General features: G+C 36.6%; 1 protein-coding gene across 1 annotated transcript in view; it reads left to right on the top strand.

The window, feature by feature from the left end:
* Positions 1–15,044, top strand: part of spel1 (DNA mismatch repair protein spel1) — a 70,771-nt gene extending 55,727 nt beyond the window's left edge. The window contains exons 13-17 of the mRNA XM_083123768.1: positions 593–825; positions 2,920–3,011; positions 3,937–4,159; positions 5,422–5,517; positions 14,792–15,044. Coding sequence (XP_082979894.1) covers positions 593–825; positions 2,920–3,011; positions 3,937–4,159; positions 5,422–5,517; positions 14,792–14,947 — 800 coding nt within the window. The 3' untranslated portion in view covers positions 14,948–15,044. The remainder of the gene's footprint in view (positions 1–592; positions 826–2,919; positions 3,012–3,936; positions 4,160–5,421; positions 5,518–14,791) is intronic.
* Positions 15,045–27,845: the final 12,801 nt, after the last annotated feature.

Raw genomic sequence — 27,845 nt, 5'->3', positions numbered from 1 at the left:
GATGTGGAAATGCAAATAGTTTTTTTCACTAAAATTCTTTAATATTATCCATGTTAGCACATTCATCACCGATTTATGATAAAATAATTTTTAATCTGCCTTATATTGTGTAGTTTTTGTAAATATACTCAAGATTTTGACTAATAAACATTAGTGCTTATCAGGAAACAGCTAAAATGATAGTGCAGTTGAAATTGCTTAACTTGGGAAGGTGTTAACATAAACATCCCTAGAGAAGTCCTGTCTATTAGGTGGCTATCAAAGATGTCTGCGATGACCACAGAGATTCATATTGTATTCTGTGTTCGTTGAATAAATTATGCTAAAACATTATCATTGAAGGGGAATAAACACCTGTTGGAATTACTGAATAATTTAAATTGTCCAAGTTCGAATTAAAAGTGTTCACTGTACTACAGATTAAATGAAATACAATTGAACAGTAAATTAAATTGTACTATTAAATACACTCTCTACAACTTTTCACTTCATATTTCTCAGTGAAGAATAGGATTTCTTTACATGGTACCAAATCATGTGATTATACATTTATGTTATTTTCCGTTGGTTATGTTTTTAATTGCATTTTCAGACAAATGCATGTTCCATATAATTACGGGTCCAAATATGGGTGGAAAAAGCACTTACATACGTTCCATTGGCGTGGTAGTGTTAATGGCACAGATAGGATCATATGTTCCATGTGAAGAAGCAGAAGTAACATTGGTGGATGCTATTTTGGCACGTGTTGGAGCAGGAGACTGCCAGCTTAAGGGTGTATCGACATTCATGGCAGAAATGTTGGAGACTGCATCAATATTGAGGGTAAGTGTTTTGTTTTTCATTGCTTAAACTTTTTCTATTGAATACAATTATTACTGTAGATCGTGGCCTGCATGTATTAGCATTTTAATTAAGTTTTAAATAAATTGAACTTCAAATCTAACAAACAACCCAATATCCGTGTGTAGTGAGTATATACTGTATTTACTCATGTATAATGTGCACTTTTTCCAAAGTTTTTGCCCCGAAAAAGTGAGGTGCGTATTATGCACGGAATAATTTTTTCATGTTTACAGAACCCTATCATGTTATACATATATATCGTTTTAAAGCTTGATTTCTGCAATTTCTGAATATTGCAACAGTATTCCATTCAAAATGGCGACACTTATTTGCAATGCGGTTGAAATAAGTTCATTACAAAATGAAGGAACGTTTGGATTTTTATTGTACTTTGTATGAAAAAAAAAAGATAAGGAAAGATAAAATAATTAAAATGTATTACTGGCTAAATAATATGACATATATGGAGTGTGTAAATGCCTTACTGGAAAAAAATCTTGTGCTCCTAACTGCTAGTTTGAGAGTCCTGAATGTGCCTCCTATAAATGTTTCATTAGTCATAGAAAAAGTATATATTTTGAAGTTTTAATGAGGAAATTAGCAAAACCACTTAAAGTTTAAAGGCCATGTGCCACAATTTTTCACTTTGTAATGTAATGTTCTCCTCTTTGTCATTCACTGTTGATTGGCATAGTAACAGCTTTACAACCTACAACTAAGAAAGCCAATTTTTGAACCTGGATTGTACTGTGAAGTATATACGAGATATAATTGTTTGTCACTTTTCCAACTTAACCAGGGTGTGCATTATACACGCGTAAATACGGTAATCCAGAAATATAATAGTATATAGATCCTATATGGAACCTATTGTTTGTGATTTAACCTTTATCGGAGGTAAAGCCTGTGAGCCTCTCACACACTTTTCAAATCTGCACTACTGATCAAGAAATTTAATTGAAACCACTAGGTTTCCAGACAAGGTTTCTGTATGTGCCCTGTTGTCTCTCCCATATGTACAGTCACGGACACTTCTGGGTTGTAATGATACCATTAACAGTGTCATTGAAGTTATTAGAAGCCAGAAGTGTCCATAACTGTACCACATCAACTGCCCATCTAAACCTTTTTGATTTAATTTTTCTAATTATGTGTGCATGAGAGGCTCACAGGTGGGAGGGACTAGCTACCTCCGATAAAGGTTAACTCACAAACAATAGGTTCCATATAGGATCTATATACTATTATATTTCTGGATTATATACTCACTACACACGGGTGAATTTTTATTATGCAGTTGAGTATTGTGTAATCTTCTCCACTCACCTGTTTATTCACCCCTTTGGGTTCAATAATTTAAATTTTCAAATAATTTTATTTTAAAATATTTCATTTTCGAACATTCTTAATTTTATTCATTTTTTAGTGAAAAAGAACCATGTTACACATGCATATAATCCTACTGACAAAATTACATCAAAGGCAGTAACAGGAATATGGAATAATGTAAATTTGAGTTCTAACTTTCCATTGTATCTGAATTATCAAAAACTTACTTGCACATTCTAGTAACTAATGATAAGCTGTTCTAAATTATGTAATTAGTATAATTGTCCTGCACCGTGGCCGTGCGGAGTATGGTGCAAGCTTTGGGTTCTGGCTATGGGAAATGTGCAGGTTCGAGCCTCCTGGGAAAAGCGTAACAAGTTTTCTCCCGAGATTTCGGCCTGTGTATGGGACCAGTGGCCTCCCACTATCGTGAGGAAATTGGGGAGCTACGAATGAGTAGCATAGCCCATTCATAGAAAACCTACAACAACTGGGGGTTTGTTGTTTTGACAACACGTCACCCTGTAACTGGTTGGCTGGTAGTCGTTAGGTAGACACTGGCTCTCATGGGCTGTTACGCCACAGGTTGTTGTTATTGTTATTATTAGTTGTAGAAGTAGTACATTTAGTAGGAACATTTTAGTATATTTGAGGGACATTTCTTGCACTTCTAAAGTAAAATGAGAATAAAAATCTTGGTTTAATGAAATTAAATACGTAAATTAATAAGATTTTTCATTTCAGACTGCAACAAGTGACTCACTGATTATTATTGATGAGCTAGGAAGAGGCACTTCTACATATGATGGTTTCGGATTAGCTTGGGCAATATCTGAGTAAGTATATAAATTGCAATTGGAGAGAGACTGAAATACATCAAAATGAAGATGTGTTGTGCCACATCCCTTCCAGTCGAACTCAGTGGCAGAGTGGTTAGCACAGCATGCTATGATGCCAGTGGTCCAGGATTAGAATCCTGGCTTGGATATATGTGTTCTTTGTGAGTGTCCCTTCATTAATTTCATCATATCAGCACTCATCCTCATCTTTGCGATTAGCCAAAAGCAGCAGAAAAACTAAGTAAAAGAAATCAAATATATGAGTCATCCCTTTCTTCAGCTATGTATTTCATACCCACGTTCTGCAGTATCTTATGGTTTGAGAATAAATGAATGTTTTGTTAACTTCTATAACTGAGCTTTCATATGTTAAGTACTGATGAGATTGCTGAGTGATGACAAGGCATGTGTATGAAGGAAGAATGAATTATGACATCCAATCTCAGGAATTTTGTTATGGTTATAGTTTTGATGGCTTCTTAGATATTGGATATTCAGAGTCAGTGTGAACAAAATTATTCCAAATTGGTGCAGAGAGAAATACATTTTGAAAATATTTCAAAATATAGACATTTTCTGCTGTGTTCCTCTTCTTTAAAGTGATAGGTTCCATCAGCCAAATTTCAGCATAGTAAGGATCATAATTGCATGCCTAAGAGAAGTAGAATTAAGCCTTCTTTTATGACAAACTTACAAACTTTGAATAATTGTTTATGGGGGAAATAAGCAAATAGGATACAAATGGTTATGCAAAGAAATGCTATGCAAATTACTAACCTGACATTTCATATTTTTTGTCATAATTTGATACTTGCTAGTAATTTTTGCGGTGCCTTGGGACTTAACAGGGTTGACATTTTTGAGGATAACATCTTCTTAAAAGGCAAGAACGATAAAATCAAATGCATTCTTTTTCTTCTAGGCACATAGCAACAGAAATCAAGGCATACTGTTTGTTTGCTACACACTTCCATGAGCTTACCACACTAGCAGACCAGGTTCCAACGGTGTCTAACCAGCATGTTTCTGCTCTCACAACCAATGATACTCTCATCTTGTTGTATAGAGTTAAACCTGGAGTTTGTGACCAGAGTTTTGGAATTCATGTTGCAGAATTAGCCCATTTTCCATCACATGTAATAGAGGTGAGTGAGCATATGCATACCTCCATTTTTAAATTCCAAGGCAAGCCGATGAATTTTGTAATTTTTTGATCTTCCATATTTCACAAGATCATGTAAAGTATTATTAAAATTGAAGACTTGTCTATCTCTTTGCATTTGTCTTTATTGTTATTTAACATACATTTTCTACTCTTATTTTGGTTGAGCTGGATTTCATATTCATAGTCTTTGACCTTGAGTATCAATGTGAGATAAAGAAAACTGCAAAATCACTGTCGTCATTATTTGCTGTGGCTTTTTCTAATGCACATAAAATTCTTTCTCACAAAGGATGTTTCTTTTAACCAGCATATTTATGTTGCAGCTGCATTCCAAATTATAAATTTCTAATAAAGAATCCATGTGTATTTTTTTTAAGTTGGGAGATAATCTTGATTTTTCTTCCAGGTTTATTGATTATCCTAAAAACTTTTCCCACAAATGTTCTTGATGCATGAAATACATGTTTGTTCATTCATTCTTCTATCTTCTCAAATGCCCAAAGTACTTTTTAGGCGAGTGTCCATTTATCTTTGCCTGTTCTTTTAGTGTCAATTTAGCTCCGAAATCATCTTTTTTGTGTGCATGCTGAGCATGATGGTTGGAAAGTGTTTCAATTTTCTTAAATAGTATTTGTATAAGAATGCAATCTTAATTGAACCTTATCCATTATCTAGTGCTGTTAACTATCCTTATTCTAGCACTACGCTTTAAGAGAGCATCTCTTTTCTCATCTATAGGTGTACAAATTTTATTCTGCCGGTGAGGGGAATCAAACATACGATAAACCTGTGATTTTATTACACATCTAGTGCGCTAACCAATTACGTACTGCACAGTCCAATCCCCACCACCAGCAAAAGAAACCTGAAGACAAGAGAAGAGGTGCTCGCTCATAACGTAGTGAAATAGTAGATCAAGTATAGTTAATGGATGGATAATGTCCAATTAACATTGCACGATAACAAGGAATCATAATTATTGGTATTTATAGAACCTTAAACATTCCATAGACTTGAAATGAGACTTAATGTAATTTTCCTGTAAGTTCTGGATTTAAATTCATTATTGTTTCTGTATATTTCCATATCTAAAAACAGAATTTTTCCATTTCTTCTTAGTTGTGACTCATTTAAACTGTGAAGTTACTTTCTTCCTCTACATCTTAAAAGTCCATATCTGGGTGGAAAAGTAAACATTGATTGTACAAATGCTAATAATATATCCTGTTTTTCATTTTTCAGTATGCAAAACAAAAGCAATTAGAACTTGAGGGTTTCCAGAACTTGGAAGGTGAAATGGACAGTCTAAGTACTGCTGAAAAACTTCAGATGAGGAAGGTATGTGCAATATACAAAATTTATAATGCAAATTTTATTGTATCATCAAAGAAGGTACAAATCTTTATTGCACGTTTAACCTTTATCGTCCAGACCTTGCTCGCCTGTAATCCCATTGAATCTGGTGCCTTTTCAAGTGTGCACTTTTCAAAGTGGCCGCGAAGTACAAAAAAAAGTAGCTCAAGAAGTAATTGTTGTAAACAGAGGAAATTGGTTTTGTTGTTTTTCTTAAAGACAGGTAAACTTTATACATTGCACCTCCAAATAATAATGTTAAAGGATGAAGAAGCAGAAAATTGTTTTTTCTTAAAAAAATTTGTCCCCCTCAATAGACCGAAGTGAATGAAAAAATATAATATGTAGCGGTGGTACATTCCTACAACCATGCAAAGTTTTGTTGAAATGAGACTGATACTTCTTGAGTAAAAAAAAAATAACCTTATATAAAGTTGCAGTGTTGCCAGCTTTGGGAAAATGTCTGGAATTTCGCTTCTAGTGTCAACCCTGTGGATGCTGGATGGACCAAATTTGGAGGGAAGCATGACAAGAGACCATTTTATGAGAATATGTACTCATTTACGTATTTACTCATTACATTTAGAATTTAAATTTTTCAAAAAGATGCACTGTTTGAGACGTTATAGCCCTTTATCTTCAATTTATCCCTTAGTAACAAAAGAGAAACAAAGGGCTTTTTCAAATGGTGCTTGTTAAAAATAATAACAATGTGTGTATTGTTTTGTAATTTGAGTATATAATACCTTTAGAGGTACACTGATGAACAAAGAGAACAACTGAAATTAGTATATTGTTTTCAAGAAATAGCATATCAATTGCTGCCATGTGCTAACACACGATCCTGACAAATTTTGACAATCGGGCCTTTTCCCCTGCATTCCCCTCAATCCTTAATTGTCGGATGTTGCTTGAAATTTTGCTTTTTCTCATTCTTACTTTTATAATTTAATTTTTCAAAAAGATTCAGCAGTTATAAATCTATCGCATAATAATATGGGGTAACAAAGAGAAAATAAGGATGTTTTCAAACTTTGATTGTTAATAGTAGTAACAATGGATATATTGTTTTGTAATTTGAGTATGCCATACCGTTAGTCTATGGGCCAAGTGGCCAAAATCAAGAATTTGGTATAATTTGGGGGTACTAATTTTTCTTTATACCACAGTTACGTGGTTATGAATGGATGCCAAAAAACCATGCTTGCCATCTCAAAGTGGTAGCTAATAGAAATGACGGCCAATCCAAGATGGCGAAAGTTGACTGAAAAAATGACTATATCTCTGAAACCAACGACCCGATCTCAACGAACTTTTTTTAAATGAATGCCTAAGATATGTTCTATATTTAATGTTATATTTAGTTTTTCAATAGGAGCAACCGTTAAGTAGTTAATCACGGATTAGTAAAAAAAACTCGTATTTTTTACTATTAGTTTTATATTTATTATTAATTTTTTAATAATCTAGGCATCTGAGAAGAAAATGTTCCAAACAAACATTCTAGCGTAAACGCTTATCTTTAATTTGACATATTACACTTGTTGGTTTTCACCTTAGAATTTATATAAAACAAACAAATTATGTAGTGTGTGCACGGAATTCTTCTAGCAGCAATTTAATTACCTATTTAATTACACGTATTGTAACTGGTATTGACTATTGAATAGTATATTATTGTTATATACATGCAATAACATTTAATAATAATCATAATTGATATTAGTATTGTTGTTGTTATTATTATTAATAATAATAATAATAATAATAATAGTTGTTTCTGTTGTAGTACGTAGAAGAGAATAGAGAGTTCACCGGATGACCTTATCCAAGGTTATTTGATACCATAGCTTATTTTGGCCATAATTAAGCTATATTTTCATATTTGCTGATGGATTTAGCTAATCTGTAGGTGTAGCAAATTGCCTAACCCTACTACAAATTCTAAAACCTTCGTACTAATGTGATTAACAAGAGCTCAATTTTTTTATTATCTAGCTTGGGAATTCTACTCCTAGGGTCATGTGACACTCTGTTGATTAGTTGTGAGTGTATTTAACTTATGCTTCAAACAGCATTACTGTCAGGTGATTAGTCTTGTTTGAGAATGGTGCCAGGGTAGTTTTTTTAGATATGAAAACTACTGACTACTTGATTACTAGTTATTTTGAGACACCCTGCTTTGCTTATACCTAAGGTAGTTTCTTAAATATTATTTTGGTTACTAATACTTTTGAGGCATCCTAAGTAAGAGACTAGTTTAGTCTAGTCTAGAAAATTAACAACTAAAATCGTTCTGTGACTCTTTCTTCACATCATAAACAAAAGTCTTCTCTTCAATAAGAATAGAGTCATTCCATATGAAATCAACACAGCCCACAACCTGACCATCTCAGATTTTCATGAAATTTGGGGAATTGAAACTATGAATGGAACTTAGTAACTATGAAAATTTTTAGTTTCATGCATCTTGGAATTGTTAAATTATTCAAGGTCAAAGTTAGCATAAATTGCCATTTTTGAGCCCACTTAGCTATACTAAATCTGCTGTAACTCCGTCCCTATTTCGGCTAAGAATCTCAAATAAAGCTTATTGTACAGAGAATTGAACAAGCTTTCCAGTGCGATATGTATAACAAGCCTACCTTTGGATAAAAATATAATTTTGTCACGTGACCTTGAATATCTCAAATGTAATCACCAAAAATCATGAAAAAAATATATTTGGTCCCTCATACCATACTCTAAAACATATCAAAAAATCATTCTGGGACTTCAATGGGATCAGAAGATACAAAATAATATGTGTAACTATGTGACTGATAAAAGCCCCATTATATGAACTATGACGAGTCAAATGTCCCTTAACACCCCCTACAAAATGTAAAGGTGTTTTCCTGGGTATAATTGATCATGAAAGAAATAGGTTAGGCACAGGGAGATCCCTAGCCGTGTGTGTCAAGTGCAAGTCCAGCATATTGTTGACCGCCATATTGAATTCAACACAAACATTTCAAAGGAAAGGGGGTGATGTGATATATGAAATCAGGCTAGAATTTCACGAGAAATGAAGCAGCGAAGGTTTTATACATATCTTTAGCCAGCAAAAAGTTATATGCATATCTTTCACTTACGGTATATGCACCATATAATGTTGTCAATGTCCCTGTGAGCACACTCATTGACGTCTCTCACACTCACATAGAACATTTGGCAATGTAGCAGGTGCAACAACATCGCAAGCAGCAACTATGCTTTCTCTCAGATGATCAATATCACGGACTTTTAGTGTATGCACCATTCTCTTCATGTAAAAGTCCTTCTAAGATGTTAGATCTGTGGAATGTGCAGGCCTTTTAATAGATCCCTGTCTGCCCATCAATCTACCTAGAACTTTACCATGAAGAAATTGCCACAACGTCCACATAGTGTAGTCACACTCTGTCCTGTTTCAACTCTGGAAAAGTGCCATATCCCGTAAGCAAGGATAAAAAACCTGTTCACTTAACAAATCCAAGAAGCCCTCACCATTTAAGGTTCCGTTGTTGAATATGGACCAACCATTCCAGTTCTCCATACACTATACCATTTTCATTAGCTAACCAGCAACAACCATTCGGCTGGGCAAATCACAGGTATTGCATATTATTTTTATTAGCCTCGTCACGGAAGAATTTTTTATTCCAAAGGAAGTGTCACATAATTGTTTGAGATACTTTTCCCAATATTCTTCACTATTCAACTATTTGGTGAATGTCGCTGATTAAAATCATATGCAATGGTGCGTATACTTCTTTCTCTCCCAAGATGTCAGCGTGATCTCGATGAGTTCCTAACACAGTAGAAGCATTCCAATGCTTTGTTTTTAACACCTCGAAAAGGAGAAAATGGTTACAAACGTGCAGTAATAACTGTTTACTGGTTAAATATATATTGGATAAACCTTCGTCACTTCATTTCTCGTGAAATTCTAGCCTGATTTCATATATCACATCACCCCCTTTCCTTTGAAATGTTTGTGTTGAATTCAATATGGCGGTCAACAATATGCCGGACTTGCACTTGACACACACGGCTAGGGATCTCCCTGTGCCTAACCTATTTCTTTCATGATCAATTATACCCAGGATAACTCCTTTACATTTTGTAGGGGGTGTTAAGGGACATTTGACTCGTCATAATTCATATAATGGGGCTTTTATCAGTCACATAGTTACACATATTATTTTGTATCTTCTGATCCCATTGCAGTCCCAGAATGATTTTTTGATATGTTTTAGAGTATGGTATGAGGGACCAAATATATTTTTTCATGATTTTTGGTGATTACATGTTTTGAGATATTCAAGGTCACGTGACAAAATTATATTTTTATCCAAAGGTAGGCTTGTTATACGTATATCACTGGAAAGCTTTTTCAATTCTCTGTACAATAAGCTTTATTTGAGCTTCTTAGGCAAAACATGGACGGAGTTACAGCAGATTTAATATAGCTAAGTGGACTCAAAAAGGGCAATTAATGTTAACTTTGACCTTGAATAATTTAACAATTACAAGATTCACAAAACTAAAAATTTTCATAGTTATTAAGTTCCATTCATAGTTTCAACTCCCCAAATTTCATGAAAATCGGAGATGGTCAGGGTGGAAATTGCACATATCTGTGTTGATTTGTCATGGAATGACTCAATAACACTACATAAAGTGTTGTCAGGCAGAGGCTCATAGAACTCGCATGCAATCTTGATATTAGTTCTGTCATTGACTACCACTTGTTTTCTTTTTGATGTGTTAATAACAACCATTGGTCTGTGTGCCTTGAATTCACTAGGATTGTAGTATACATCTGTGTTTCCTTCAGTTACTCCCTTGTAAGCAATGTAAGCCTTATATAATTTAAGAAAACCATCTTGTGCTATGTCCAGATTATAATTTTCATGGGGGAAAATCTCATTACGTCCATTTTTAAGATAAATATTTTTAATCTTGCAATCATCAAGTTTGCTAGAATCTTTTTCTTGACTGTTCTCTCCCCCAGTCTGGAACAACACAATTACAAAATCTGGCATATCATACTGTATACTACTGAATTTATTAGTGGCGTCAAATTCATAATGTCCACCAGAGGCTGGTTTTTGGACACACTGGTAAGTGTAAAATCCAATAGGAATTTGTGGATTTTTTAGAATATTTGCTTTGTATTTGAGAGCATAATTACTTTCATATTCTACTACTGGTATTCTTAGCTCTATGGTGTTGAAGATACACTTGGCTGTTTCAGGTAAGGTGTTGGGTAATGTTGTACGATCAGGATTCAAAGTACTATAACACATTAGTGCATTATTGTTATTAGCTGCCCTGCGAAAAGTAATTCTGAAACCACATTTCCATATGATGTCCTTGTAGTCTGAGAAGAAACCTGGCAGCAGATGCATGGGAAATAGTACTGTGTGTTTTTTTTTTTAAGAATTTTGGTTCCTGATTCAAATCCCCCTGCCTAGTAATATGTTGCATCTACTTTGGAAAATTTAAGTGTTCCTATGGCAGTAGAAGTAATGCCACGATAGTCTATTCTTTCTATCACAGTACCATGTTTCCTAATTTCTACTTGAGAGAACAAGTGTGGTACAAAATTATCTACTAGTTTTATGTTTGCACCAGGGGGAAATGTTTCATTATTTTCATTTTTTACTATTCAAAATTTAATATACAAGTCAGCCCTGTGAGGATGTACAAAACTGTCACCCATGTACACATCAAATTCAATTTCACGATTGGGTTCATTGAGATTAGCAAATGTACGACGATTGGGAGGAAAAGATTGTAATTCATAACTTTCAATATGCTCCATGTTAATGGTTATTTTATACAGGGTGGCTCAATAAGTCATTTAACACCCCCAGTACAAGGCCACTGCAGCGCGCAATATAGAAATGGTGATGACCAATCGTTATCAGGCCAAGGGGGAACCACATTGACGCCACCCATACGGTCGGCGGCCATCTTGATGTCCGCCATCTTGAATTCAGCTTCAGAATTTTAAATGGTAAGGGGGTTGTGTGACATATCAAAATGGGCTAGAATTTCACGAGAAATGCAATGGTGAAGGTTTTTTCGACGTATCTTTCACCAGTAAAAAGTTATGACTGAATTCTTGTACCAATTAGCTCCTTTTCGAGGTGTTAGAAAAATGCCTTAAAATTTGTTTAGTGCATCGGTAATGCATCGAGATCAAAGTGACATCTAGGGAGAGAAGTTCGCATGCCATTGCACACGATTTTAATTGGATACATCCATGAAGAGCTGCGCATTATGAATGGTTGTCGCGAACAATTTACAGTGTGACGCTTCCATTGAATTAAAAGTCCTTCACAGTGACAAGGCTAATGTTTATGTTCAGAAGGAAGTTTATAAACAGAATATTCGATGCTTTTTATCTGATAACCCATTTTCAACAGATCAAAGCTGAATGGTTAGTGTTGGTAAGTTAATGGTGTGGCGTGCTGTGTGGAACACGATTGGTTAGTCAATTTTCCATCAACGGAACCTTAAATGCTTAGGGCTAATTGGATTTGTTAAATAAACAGTTTTTTTCATCCTTGCTTATGGAAGAAGGTACTTTTTACGGAGTTTTTTTCAATAGGGAAGAACACCAGAACACTTATGGGAACGTTATGAACCAGTTTTTGTCCAAAGTTAGTTATCAGATGACAAGGGTCACATATTCTATTTATGAACTTCCTTCTGAACATAAACATTAGCCTTGTCACTGTGAAGGACTTTTAATTCAATGGAAGCGTCACACTGTAAATTGTTCGCGACAACCATTCATAATGCGCAGCTCTTCATGGATGTATCCGATTAAAATAATGTGCAATGGCATGCGAACTTCTCTCCATAGACGTCACTTTGATCTCGATGCATTACCGATGCACTAAACAAATTTTAAGGCATTTTTCTAACACCTCAAAAAGGAGCTAATTGGTACAAGAATTCAGTCATAACTTTTTACTGGTGAAAGATACGTCGAAAAAACCTTCACCATTGCATTTCTCGTGAAATTCTAGCCCATTTTGATATGTCACACAACCCCCTTCCCATTTAAAATTCTGAAGCTGAATTCAAGATGGCGGACATCAAGATGGCCACCGACCGTGTGGGTGGCGTCAGTGTGGTTCCCCCTTGGCCAGGCAATGATTGGTCATCGCCATTTTCACATTCCATGCCGCAGTGGCCTTGTACTGGGGGTGTTATGTGACTTATTGAGCCACCCTGTATATTAATTTCTATGATTGCTGTTGTAGAAGCACCAGCGAAATCTACTAATCTTTTTTCATTGGTTACCACCAACTTTATGTGGTCTATAGGATTGTGAGATACTGGAAAATAGATAGGTGAGGAGGGTGTGTAGATGATAGGTTCCATGAACTCAGAATTTGGTTTGAAAGTTTCTATGATCCCAGTTTGTTTGTGACTACCTATGTTGCCATTAGAATTGGTAATCATTCCTTCTGCCACATTACAGTGGATGTTCAAAGTCTCTATGTCCAAGAAGTTAGGAATATTGCCACCTATGTGTTTGATGCCAGGCTCAAGTTTTGTGTTGTTCTCAAAACCTAGAAGGTTACCTAGTCTACCTAGATAAACTGTTTCAGTTGCAGAAACTAATTCTACTCTGTGTGTAACAGAATTTTGTGATAGTAACCTCTAGGTAGATGAGCTTGTAATGTTGATAGATTATACTGGCCAGGAGTAATAATATTTTTTTTTCATTTCCCACTCAACCCTATTATTGTGTTCTGTGATATTGGGAATAAGATACATACTGTAGAAAGCACGTAGAGCTATAGATTTAGGATAGATAATATCATTGTGTAAGCTAAGTTTTAGTATTGAAGTCTCACTAGTGAGATGGAATATTCCCATGATGCTTCAGGTGCCACAATGCTTTCTGAAAATCTTCAATTGTTGGTTTATTTATTTGAGATAAGAAGGCCAGCATAGAAACACATAGGTGACCACAATTTACATCCTCAAAACCTGGATAACTTACTAAGCCTAATGGTGGTATTCCACCAAAAGAATCAAAAACAAAAGCTAGCTTGTTTGTAATAACAAATCCAGTGGGTGCCTTGATTTTTGAAACTATCCAAATTGACTACTCCACACTCTATTTTATATGGTCCCTTGAAGGGTAAGGAATCTGACATGAAATCACCTCTGAAGTATTTAATTTTCAGTAACTTAATCATATTTTCAATATCATAGTTGGATAAGGTTCTACTTTTTTGATATTTTCTCAAAGCATTAATACCCTTGCCTTTCTTCTCCATTGCCAGATTATGATGTTTTTGCTAATCTAGTTCAGCTTTGTTCTTCTTTGCGTCAATTACTATTTTTGCTATAACTACACAACCTCTTGCTAGACTCCCCACAGCACCCAGAGCTACTAAAGTAGCTGGAATACTGAATATGAATCCACCAGTGTGTTTCTTTTTTCTAGAACTCTGCAATCTTTTCAACCGAGGTGTACTAAGTGTTAATTTCATTCCATGACCTCTACTCAAACAAGATTTTTTCTTCTGTTGTTTTTTAGTGAGGAGATTGTCTAAGGATGCTAGAGATTTTAGATCTGATTAAGGTACTTGGTATACAATACCTTTAGGTTTCATCATAATGGGTATTTATATATATATTTAGTATTATAGTCCCCACCCTAATTTTTGTTTTGTATTCATGACAATGGTTGTACCTAATGCTGATATTTTTTCATCTTTGCTGATTAGTCTTCCAAATGCTACTTGTTCCAATTTTTGATCAGCCTTATGACAAGCACTGAGGTCATTGTCATAGTCTTTACAAGCTGTATCCAAAGGATTAATTCCTCTGTCTCCTTTCCCAGTCTTTATGCTAGTTTAATCCCTGGACCACAGTATTGGTAACCAGGTAAGTGCATTTCGAAAGGAAGTATGTTAATAATGTCATTAACTAAACCCTGACCCTTCCAGAATTTGGGAGGTAGAGTATTAATAATTTCTATAATTAAAAAATAGTCATTGTGGATATGATTAGTACTAAACTAGCCAATTTTATTGTAAATGACAGTAAAGGCATAGGATACTCAACATTAAACCGATATGGAACCAACTGGTAATGGCATTAAACACTACAATACTGTACCCAAAGAGTTTGTGTGGGTGGATGATGTGAGTAGGAAATCTCAGATTTTTCAATATTAATGCATTAATATTTATTTCAGGAGGGGGAAGCTATAATAGAAGATTTCCTGAGAAAACTTAAAGATCTGCCACTTGAAACTATGGCGCAGAATGAAATTGAGGCTGCTGTGAATGAGCTGAAGGCAGAAGTTAGAAAGAAGAACAACACTTACGTGGAAGCACTTCTAAAGGACTGAATAAGGAAACATAATCAAGCATAATTAAGACTGGAAACATGTTTTTATACCTGTGTCAGTACAAATGTGTATGTACTCAAAAATAAATACTTTTTGATATAAATTATTATTGTGGAGTTTCATTTCCAAATTGCCTTTTAACAGTAGAAAAACTGAGCCATTAATCTTTAGCAGATGGCTGGTGGCAATGTTTACCAACACGTGTTTACCACCTTAATGTGGCAGCAATTAACATACCATTTCTTTAAAACTATGCATGATATTTCAGTTCTGTCTTGTTTGTTCATTTGTGTACATATGAAGGTGTGACATACTTGAATTACAGAACAATATATCCATTGATACTATTATTAAGAAGCACAATTTGAAAATGTCTGTTTTTCCTCTGAGTATTATGGGATATATCTTATAGAATGGAGTATAATTCTTCAATGACCACTTTTTGCTGATATATTTCACTTTTACATGTAATAATGAGAACAAAAGAACACTTTAATGTGCGACAGTTAGGGGTCCAGTGGTAAATGTCTAATTTTCAAGATTTCCCAAAAATTATGACTTTCTAGAATGTTCCATAATATCTGTTCCTCCCCCCCCCCCAGGAAAAAAGAATTGGGGATGCATATTCCATGTCACCAAAGAGTGGTCTTTTGTTGTGCTCCTCTCAAATTTGGTCTATCCACCATCCACAGGGTCATTGCTAGAATCTAAATTCCGCAAATTATTTATGTAAGCTGGTAACGTTGTCACTCTTATACATTGTTACAGGGTGGCTGCTCACCGGGAATTATGCATGAATTTTTCTCCGTAGACATGAAAAATCGCAACTTGTATTAATGCAAATCGCATTGAATTTATACATATTTATTAATGCCCTGCGGCAACTTTTTCACAGTTTAGCTTTTATTTTTATCGATGCAGGAATGGAAACCTGCGTGGAAAATAAAACAATTCTCTTAATCCATTTACTTTGTTAGTGTCTTTTGCAGAACAGTCTATCTGACAGACAGAAAATTGTTGCAAGATAAAATATCTTGAAGATGATTAGGTAAATTTGATTTGAAATTCTTGTACAATGAAACATTTTTTGTAGATTACTATATCCCGTAATATTTATCACTTGTGTTTGTAGATGTTTCTAGCCTGAGTCTGTAAAATGGCAAATGTAAACTCCGTACCTTAAATTTAATATTTTAAATATATATAACATTTAATTGAACTGAATTAGAATTTTTGGACCTTTTATACTGTTAATATATTTGGGTGTGGGTGGTGTGAAGCCATAATACTTAAGATTGAAACAGAGAAAACATCTGCTTGTACCCTTGGATTTTTGGAAAGTTTGCCTTGAAAACGGGGTATTATACTTGATATTTATCGAGGCCCGTAGCAGATATTGTTTTGCACACAACTTTGGTGAAGGATAAATTCACAGAACATGAACAGCAGCTATTGCATTCGTTCATCTTAATTATATTAAGTCTAAATAGCGACAAGTATATACAGTAGAATATTCTGTTCTCTAGACTTTAGAAAGTTGCTTCATAGGGTAGCTTCTTTATCTGTATCTTCGCTGCCCCTGTTGCAAGTTGCAACCTGCCGTTTAGACAGAAACCTGTAACTTTGATGGTATCTCCATCAAAAGTCAACATGGAACGAAGGGGAGTTTTATCGTTTCGTCCTGGGGGTGGAATATTTGCTAGGCACAATGACTGAATACTGTCCATTTTTCTTGTGTGATATAAATATCTGTATAATCAATAGTAGTATGGAGTGATTGAATAGCAGTTAATTGACACTTCAAGCAATGTTTAAGATATAAAAAAATGTAGTATTTGTATGATGTCTCTAAAATATATAAAACTTTATGACCCCATACTCCCTGCCCCACACCTCCCCTCCACACAATTTACCTTCATTTAATACTTGTATTAACTTGGATTTGAAAAATAGACTTTGTTTACAAAGCCCCCCTGACAACCTGTGAGCCCCCCCCCCCCCCCCCCCGGAGATCAATTCTATAGTCGTTTTCACGTTCAGAAGACACAATGGGCTCTTATGGACAATGCTTTTCTTATGGGAAATACGAGCATGCTGTTGTGAAATTTCTCGATTTACAAATTTAGCTTACGTAAAATCGGTACCTGCAGTTTTGCAGGAAATTTTGTAGAGAATACGATGGTGAGCACAAAAAAAGTGGTAACTTGTTTACATATTTTTAGATAAATTAAAAACTCAAATTTTCCATGAAAACAAAATTTTTACATTGTTTTCATTCCTAACGTTCAAACATGCCGTAAAATTGAAGCATTCATTATGAAAAAAATTGACATGGTTTTCTAATTGTCATAGGTGATGGTGGTGCTCAGAATTTATCAATACTTTAAAGCATATTCGCATTAAAAAATATTCAAATAAAGTATGTGGAGATTTTTTATATTCGTGCAGTAGAAAATGTCGTCGCTGGCCATTTTTTGTTCTGTAATTCCAAGTAAAAACTTCCAGCGACAAAGTTGTGAAGAAAATAATGAAATTATTTCTTATAACCACTCAAAGGTTCCCAGAAATATTACTTCCATGCATTTGGAGTTTCTTTTTAACCCGAACCGCGCGCGAAGTAAGGAGACGTCTGGCCATCTTGACCTGGCTCACCGCAGCATTCCGGCTAATCACCACCAAGTTTTCGAGTTATTTTATTTCCATTCAGTAAAAATATTAACTTTATGCAGTTTGTTATAATAGAATTGAAATTACTTTAATTTAATAATTGACAATTATTTCCAATGTTGCTGTTGTGAGCAACATTAGCGCTGTCGCAAATACACGTTGTTTTTGTTTACATTACTGTCGACATTAATACTGAAATGAAGATCACCTTTCAGTTTCCAACGTACACATAAATTCATAGACAATAATGAATTTATATATATATGTAACACATTACCATATCTCAATGTTATTCTATGAAATAATTACAGAGAAAGGCGAATGAATATTAAATGTGCCTGTGTATTAAATTAAATCTAATGTGAAAGTGACATGCTAATGAACTGTAATGTTCACAGTATAATATTAATATTAATAATTACATATAATTATCATTATATATATGAAGCTCATCATTTCCCGGCGACATAAGCTAGCGCTGTATTGGCAACACTGTACGGTTTCTCCATAAGCGCCGTTGTGTCTTCTGAACGTGAAAACGACTTTAGCTACGAGCCTGTATTTATCATGGTCCTCGAGTGGCCACCCTGTTGTTGCAAGATATGTTAAAGCTGATTAGTTCAATTTGAGTCTGAAATTCTTCCAAATTAATAATTTTTCGTAATATCCCATAACATTTGTGACTTGTGTTTTAAGATGTACTAGAGTGAATCAAAAAGTAAGTTACACCCGACCAGTGTTCCTGTACAAAGAGATAAAATAATCACCCTTAGTCGCAACACTGTATGGAATGTTTTCTTCACACACCAGAAGCAGCTGTGCTTCAGTTGGTTTAGTATGCGAGTAGTCGCAGTGTCAGTATGGCGTGTCGTATTGAGGTGCCGTCCAACATTGAGGTGCACTCTGTCATCCGATTTTTGTGGGCACAAAGGCATAAGAGTATCTGTGTTGATTTGGCATGGAATGACTCATAATCGGAGTGAAATCCATTGCCAAATTATCGAGGTGTATGGTGAGAATGCGATGTCACACCCGATGATCGCAAAATGGTGCCAGATGTTCGAAGAGGGAAGATCGAACGTGAACGACGAAATGCGTGTCGGGTAGCCTGCAACTGTGAACACTATCAACAATGCGGAGCGTGTGAATGTGTTGCTAACCGCCGCGTGAAAATTAAAGAGATTGCAAGTGAACTGAACATATCCTATGGTATTGTGTCTATGCTGATTCGTGATCAGATGGGTTATCGTAAACTGTGCTTTCGATGGGTGCCGCACTTGTTAACTGATGGGCACAAAAATCAATGTTTTGATGCTGCGCTGTCATTTCTTCGGCGTTATTCCACAGATGGTCCGCAATTTCTGAGCAAAATCATTACAGGAGATGAGTCCTGGGTGCACAAATACACTCCCGAGACAAAGAGGGCATCCATCGAATGGAGACACAAGGATTCACCACCCTCCCTAGAGCCCTGATTTGGCATCCTGTGATTACCACCTTTTCGGTCCTCTCAAACAAGACCTAGGGAGTCAGCGTTTCGCGTCAGATGAGGAAGTGCAGGAAGCAGTCTCAACGTGGTTCAAAGAAATTGGACGGAATTTTTACACACAAGGAATCGAAAAACTGGTCACACAATACGAAAAGTGCTTGGAACACCTTGGTGACTATGTCAAGAAAAGTTAAATGTTCATTCGTTTTCGTCCAATATTTTTTTTCTAATCTGTTTTGTTTGTTTTTTACAGGGGGTGTAACTGATTTTTTTTTAGAAGCAGCGATTTTTTTATACGTTAAAATATGAAAAATATAGCCTCTGTGTAATCTTCACGTAGAAAATAAAAATATACCATATTGCCTGAATCTCATCGACTGCTGTTCGAAAATGTTGGAACATGGATTGAAAAGGATATTATGGTGATTAATGCTCTCGCTTGCAATCAAGAAGTAGAAGGTTCGATTCCCCGTGGAGGTATATTGACAGTGGTTCAGATTCTACTTTAGTCTAGTCTCAATGAGCATATCTGAAAATAAAGTGGACTTTAAACAACCTTGTTCAATTAAATGGAGACACACCGGTCTCGAAAGCCAGAAAACAGCGGCGATAGGACTCGATGCGCTGACCATGCGTCACCCAATGGAAAAGCCGCTCTAGCACTAGCAGGCTCTGGCCCACGGACACTGTTTTAATTTTAAATTAAAATTGTAGTTTTAATTAATTTACACAAGCGATTTTCAGTAAAAGTTATGCCTAGCCCTGAAAGATTGCTAGAGGTAGTTTTCAATATTTTAGAAATATGATGATATATTTTTTAAAGCTGGTTATAAAAATTATTTGTTACTTCCATAACAGTCTCGTAAATGTTTCTCGCATTAAAGACATGGATGTTACATGATTGTCACTTTCTATTTAGTTCTTTTTAATGCTGAATTTCCGTGGCGGATTGGTTATCACAACAGGGGCCTTGGGTTCGAATCCCTGCTTGGCCAAAGGTGTTCATGTGTGAGTGTCGGTTTCAAGTGGTTCTCAGTATGACTTGATGAGCAAGGACTTTCATTAAACATCGGCTTCTTGTCTCCATAAGGCCTTGATTTTAGTCAAATTGGTTCGACAAATGCAATGAAATTTTACAATCGCTAATAGTTCATCAAATGAATCATGCATTTTTCTTTTATTTTCTTTCTTTTCGTTCAACATTTCTGATCAAAACTGTCTAAGAATATCCATCTTTGCTGGATGCACTTCATTCGATGATGCTAATTCCCTGCATATAATATACTTGTCTCGTCCAATTTCTGTATTTATAGATTTACTTTTATGAAAGAAGACATTTTGGCTGTGATAACTAATAAACAGTACAACTACGAGTACGTTCTAATGCTCTTCCAAGGTGTAAGGGGGAAGCCATTTCTGAGCACAACATAATGTTAACCTTACTTCCATGTACTACACCCTGGCAACTGCAGTCTTGCAGGTGAACGAGGCTCTGGCGTCTGTACCTATGGCCAGTAAAATCCTCTTTAGGGTTGTGTGTTGTCCTTATATGTGCTGAGTGCCCCTTAACAGCCTCAGTTTTTAACCTGAGTAAGGAGATTTTAGTCCTCAGAGACACATGCTGATCTTTTATCTGTGGTGCAGGGCTTGGCCCCGTATAATGTGATGGGTGCAAATAGCCTAGATGCTGATGAACACAAAATTTTAATTTCAATCAAGCAATAACATTCTTCCATGGAAACCAATAACAAATAAACAAAATTCATGGTTAGTTAGTACCAGTGGCGGCCGGCGGCAAGTATGATGGGTAGTGTCAACGTGATCAAGTAAATAGGAAAAAAACCTCCTCAATGCCCCCCCCCCCCTTCCTTGAGGTTGCGCCACTGGCCAAGATGTTTATGATCTTTTGGTAACGTGGAAAACAACATGTGTTTAAGTAATAACGTACTAATCCGATTCATTTTCACTCACTAACCTATCTTTATACACTACAGAACACTTCCCTAAAAATATAACAATTACAAGAGGAAAGGAAAAGCAAATCCTGTCACCTTCTCCTCCTCCATGCATACGTATTCTAACTGGATGTCGAAAATATCTTTGTTATGAAAAGAAATTGTCGAAATGCCAAAGGAAACTTGCATCATAGGATTTTTTACTTTTATATTTTTTAAAAAGTGTGGATGGCCCTCTTGGTGCATCTATCTATTATCAAAAATGTTCATTTAACTTTGGAAAAATATTAAGTTCGTTTCTCCAAAAGTAGGCAGAAATTACTTCCCCAATGGGTCTTACAAACCAGTCGTATTTAGCTACTTTTTTCTGAAGGTAGCAACTGTGTCATGTCAACACTGCGAAAGTTCCCTCACCAGGCCAGGCGAAGACGGGCACAGTTTCTTAATGGCTAACCCTGCCCCCTGCCACTTTGTTCTCGGCTCATGGTGGAAATGTTCCTCGCTGAGACTTCTTCAACCCTCTGCACGTGTGTCAACTTGGTTAGGCCAGCTCTTGGGCAGCACGGACTGTTGCCTCACGAGGGTACGAACGAAACAGCTGGCGATGCAGTGAGGAGGTTTGGGCGGTCGTCACGTCAGCTTGACCGATTGCAAGATTCGAATCTCCTTGTCTGTAAACTATCACTGTATTCATTTAACTTTACTTGGCGACGTATGCGTTTCTTCTGGGGTAGTGCCATGGCACGGCGGCTCTACCCCATGAGCCGCCGCTGGTTAGTACTATAACAACTAGCAGTACTACTACTGCTACTACTACTAATATTAATAATTATTGTTATATTTAATAACATTACATGTATCTAACAATAACATATTGTTCAATAGTCAATACCAGTTGTATTATGTGTAATTAAATAGGACTAAATACACATCTGACTAGAAGCATTTGCTGTACACTCTACATAATTCAATTGTTTTACAAGAATTCTGAGGTCAAAACCAACAAGTGTAATATGTCAAATTTAAGATAAGTTTTCACGCTACAATTTTTGTTTGGAATATTTTCTTCGATGTCTAGATTGTTAGTAAATTAATGATAAGAGGAAAGGAGCCAAATATGGCATACCATTTACATTTTGTTTCATACGTTAGTCAGATTTATTTCCAAGTGTGTGCAATGTACATAAATAGTTATAGTATTGAATGTTGTGTAATTATTGATAATAGTAGTCACATCGGACAACACAATTAGTCATGATATACGAAAAATACAAACACTGCACAATTTCAGACATGGCAAGTAGGGTTACTAATATGGCATACTTATTGTAACTTCTGTGAACAAAACAGTTTTAGAACCTGATAAACATAAGCACACTGCGTTAGATAATATTAGAAAACAGTACGGTCTATGTCATTGTTTTGAAGTTGTAATAGTCTATGCCATAGACATAATAGAACTCATTCCTAGTCTATTGACAAACGTCACACACATAGCATTCTTTCTCTGATCTAGCACACTCCACGTGGGCCCACAAAGGACACAACATGCACATAATCCACTCTTCACCATGAACATCGTTTGAAAATTTCCCATCACAGAACATACAGATGGCATCAGAGTCCTGTGGTTCGTGATCGCCATTACTGCTGAAATTAGAGCTAGATGAATCATCCCTAATGCTCATAATGTCATCTTCCTCCTCGGAATCTGTTGATTGCTGATCGACGTACTTCATTTTCTTTTTCTTGTTTTTGCTGCCGCAAGAGGAGTCTGCACAGATTTCTCTACTTCCGTAGGACTAATCATTTGCGCCAATTGAAGTTTCTTCTTTGTTGACTTAGCAGGTTCCTTATTTAGTGAAATTTCCAATGTGTTTTTGTATGGGGAAGATGTAAGAACAGCTGAGGAACCAGCTTTCCTCCCACGACTTCCAGCACTTTTCACAATTTTGGGAATGGGAGAGACGTTCCATGGCGTTACCCTCGAAGTTGAAGGTCCTGTCTCATCCGTTGCTTTCTGGGATGAAGCGTTGATGTCTGTAGTCAAATCATCAGCAGAAGCCTCCTTTTCGGTATTTATGAATTCTTCATCATCGGCTAAAATTTTCGGGTTGAGAGGATAAATCCCCGTTACCTTAAATCCATTCACAGCAATTGCCCCTGTTTGAACTTTTAAGTACGCATTCCCATATAGTTCTGCAATATCAAAGTTGTTTAGGGGGGCGTGAATTGATTCTCATCCAGAGGCGGATTTCATCACTGTATCTTGCTTTCAGTGGACTCATAAAACTCCTATCTAAAGGTTGAAGTTTATGCGACGCATGTGGAGGAAGGCATACAATGCAAACATGATTCTTTCTCGCCAATAGCAACACCTCAAGATTTCTAGAATGGCTGTAATGGCCATCTAATATTAACAGTACAGGAGATTGCGCAGAGGGCTTCGTGTATTGGAGGAAATGCCTGAACCAATCCGTTAAAATATGTGCCTGAATCCACCCAGATGGATGACATGCAGCAATGGTTCCTGGGGGTGCACCTCTCAATAGTTGAGAATTCATGTTTTTCCTAGGGAAGATCATAATGGGTGGTATATAAATGCCACTGGCACTCATACATGAGACTACCGTCACAAGTGTTCCCCTTTCAGCTGAACTAAGCGATGCCACTTGTCGTTTACCTTTACGGGCCAACACCTGGGGAACTTTGCCACTTTGTTGCAACCAAATAAACTGTCGATAGAAATACAACTTACCTTAAAACTTCTGAAATCTTCGAAAAACAAACAAGGTTCTCCTGTCTCACAATACACGTGCGGTGCTCAACGCGATAACACTAACAATGGAAAGACCTTCCAAGGGATCGTTCCAGGAAACACCAACAGAGGATAGTAGTTACCAGCAGAGATAATGCACCATGCCAAATTAGTACCCCCATGCCATATACCGTGCGTCCATTTCGATCTGCAGCCGAGAGATCGGGAGAAACGTGGCGGGCGGCGCTGACGGAGGTGCCAACATTTGCGGCCTGTAATGCCCGCATATTTTTATGGACATATGCAGACATTTATATAAATATTGCAAAACTAGCACTAACCTGTGTTATAAGAGTTGTTCAAAGTGATGTCCACCTACATTCACACATTCCTGGCATCGTTTGATGAAATTTTGATTCACACGCAAAAGTTCTTCTTCCGTAATTCTTCGTAGTTCTGCCCTTATATTGTCTTTTAGTTCGTCGATGCTATAAGGGTTATTTCGGTAGACTCTATTTTTCAAGGTTCCCCACAAATAATAGTCACATACGGTAAGATCTGGCGAACGTGAAGGCCATAAACCTCTTGAAATTATTCTGTCATCAAACACCTCCTTTATAGCGTCCAAAGAATCAGCGGCGGTATGGGCTGTGGCCGAATCTTGTTGAAAATACCCATATTGTCTCTCATTATCTGATAACAACTGAAAAAACGGCGCGAGTATTTGTGTGCGGTACCTCTCTGAATGTATTGTGTCTTCAAAAAATATAGGCCCTATTATTCTTTTGGCACTTACAGCACACCACACACCAATTTTTGCATCGTGTAACGGAACTTCGTGTATTATTCGGGGATTTTCAGTGCTCCAGTATCTATTGTTCTGTGAACAAACATGACCACGCAAGTGAAACCATGCCTCATCCGAAAAAAATATTAACTGTGGATCAACAATACCATCTACAATATTCTGCAAAACCCAATTACAGAAATTTACTCTACTTACGTTGTCAGGGGGCCGTAATTCTTGCACTATAGAAACTCTGTACGGTTTTAATTTTAGTAGCTTAGTGGCTGTATGTGCTGATGATTTTGACACGCCCATCTCCTGTGAAACACGTCGTAGAGGTTTGTTTGGAGAACGTTCTAACGCTGCACCAATTTCATCGAGTTTTGCTTCGGTTAGAATCCGTCGTTTTTGCTTAGGTGTTTTAAAATTTAACGATCCAGTTTCTCGTAATTTAAGGACAAGACGTCTAACCGTATCTCTATGTGGAGGTGAAACGCCTGGGAATTTCTGTACAAATTGCCTACACACGTCTCGACACGAGTCTGTTTTCACGTAAGTGTCATACATTGTACATAAAAATTCTTTGTTCTAACGTGAACCTTGCGGCTGGCATTCCAATCGTCTGACTGACACAACACACATACACACTGCAATAACACAAACAAGTAACGGCAAGTAACCAAGAATAACACTCTTACGCACAGTACGAAATTAACACGCTCTTGGTTTACATCTGCCTGCCACTATATTCACTGCTCTGTAGTCGCGAAGGAACAAAAACTTGAGCTAGGAGATTTCGGATTGCAAGGAAGCTCACGAACACCATTAGCTTTTAACGGTTCGTCTGCAGCGTAATCTTGATACAGTGTTGCACATTCGAAACCTCCAAACGATCCCCATCGACACAAAACTCTTTCAAGGATATAAACTTAAGCAGGACGTTACTGGTCAAAACTATGATTAAAATGTTTTACAGAGTATTATCTGTGGCTCTTAATATAATTTCTAAAGCGTATTTATTTGTGTATATAAGGGTGGAACTTGGAAGAATTACAGAAGAAATTTTGCGTGTTATAACACAGGTTAGTGCTCGTTTTGCAAGATGTCCACAAAAATAAGCGGGCATTACAGGCCTCAAATGTCGGCATCTCCGTCAGCGCCGCCCGCCACGTTTCTCCCGATCTCTCGGCTGCAGATCGAAATGGACGCACTGTATCTCTCCTTTCCTCTAAACATAAAATTTGTATTAATCCGTGATTTACGTACTAACGGTTGCTGATATCGGAAAATGTAAGATAACATTAAACATAGACCACATTTTAAGCTTTCATTTGAAAAAAGAAAAGAACATTGAAATCGGACCATTGGTTTCAGAGATAGTGTTTTTTTTTTTTCAAAAGTCAACATCCGCCATCTTGGATTGGCCGTAATTTCTATTAGCTACCACTTTGAGATGGCAATCATGGTTTTTTGGTATCCTTACACACCCATATAACTGTGGTATAATGGAAAATTAGTACCCCAAAATTATACCGAATTCTTGATTTTGGCCACTTGGCCAGGCCCGCAGCCAGAATTTATTTCTGGGGTTGGCTCATACCTTATCAGAACTGGCATCGCGAGAAATATTTGTAGGGGTCGGGCCATAGATAAAAATTGATTAGTAGGAATAATAATGACAGTAATTAAAATTGTTATTTTACAATAATATTGTTATTTTACAATAATAAATATTATAAGCTATTAAGTACACCAATTTCAACCCAAATTTATTATTACATAAATGGAGAGACATTGCGACTCGATCCATCGTGTCTAACACAATTGTTGTTCATTATTATTCTTATATTTTGTACAGTTAGTGTACTGAAAATCATAGTTATGTATTTTGTTACTAACTTTTGCACAATCGTTAAGAAAAAAGACTGACAGTTAGTGGTAAATTTTACTCACAAAGTTTATATTCTGTGATCTCACAGAAGCTGTTGATTCATTTATTCTTTGGATTAAATGGTAGAATATAAAATTATAACCTGGTTTTTCTATTATACACTAAACTTTTTTCGATGTACTGCAGTTTGTACTGTGGTTTTAACTTCATTTGTGTTATTAACAATAAAAATAACATTTAAATTAGATATTTGTAGTATTTCGGGGGCGGGGCTTCAGACCCCTTAGCCCTCCCCCTGGCTACGTGCCTACACTTGGCCTTCGTAGTTTATCTGTGTACCGTTGTGCTCATTGGAGCATTAGAAAATTTTAAGAAACGTTTTGCTCGGAAACATAAATTCGTTCTGAAGTTCTAAGCAAATTTCTGGGAACATGCACTTGTGATTGAAGGGGGTTGGGGCGCATATTTTTGTCAAGCAAACTTTACGTATCTAAATGCCTGAGTATTAGAGGGAATGAACAGAAACGGGTTAAGAATATTAATCGATAATTATTTGTTTCATTCAAAATTTTCCCAGAAGTTCAAAGCTACATAATACGTGTACTGTCGGTTTTATCCAGAATTTTCCATTTGATGGGAATGCAAGTCCAAATTTATGAGGGGTGCGAAGTGAAAGCGAACGGACGTGTTTTCGGTGGTCTCCAGAGTGCAGCGAGGCGGAACAAGATGGGAAATTCCTTGGGGCAGTGGCGGCAGGCGATCGGCCTCTTTCGCGCAGCTTGGTGCCCAAACATCCGAATGGAAAAGGGAAGTGTTTTTCCGAAAACTGTGTACCATGCTTATGGAGTGGTTCTGCTATCATTGCTCATTATAGGCGGCGTCGAGCAAAATCCAGGCCCCCGTAACAATGTTGATTTCTCAAGCGAAATTATGGAACTGAAGCAAGTTATGCTTCAAGTGAAAAGTTCAAATGATGTTATTATGTGTGAGGTGAAGCAGCTAACCGTCACTGTGAACAAACTCGTTGGAAGGATTGACGTGATTGAGGCAGAGACAAGCAAGATTAAGTGTGACATCGGCGAGCTTCAATCGTATGTTCGGACTCTGGAGGATCATCTGGACGATCTCGAAAACCGATCGAGGAGACAAAACCTCGTTTTCCACGGCATGCATGAAAAAATGAACGAGACGTGGGATGAATCGGCTAGCGCAGTGCGACAATTAGTCGAAGAAAGACTTCATCTTTCCCTACCAACGGACGCAATCCAGAGGGCTCATCGTACCAGAAGCACGCGGTCCGGAAGACCTCGTCCCATTGTGTGCAAGTTCCTCCGTGATACGGAGAAAGAGA

Source organism: Lepisma saccharinum, chromosome 6 (assembly GCF_977018435.1).
Source record: "Lepisma saccharinum chromosome 6, izLepSacc3.1, whole genome shotgun sequence".
Lineage (NCBI taxonomy): Eukaryota > Metazoa > Arthropoda > Insecta > Zygentoma > Lepismatidae > Lepisma > Lepisma saccharinum.
This window is presented reverse-complemented; position numbering and strand designations above follow the sequence as displayed.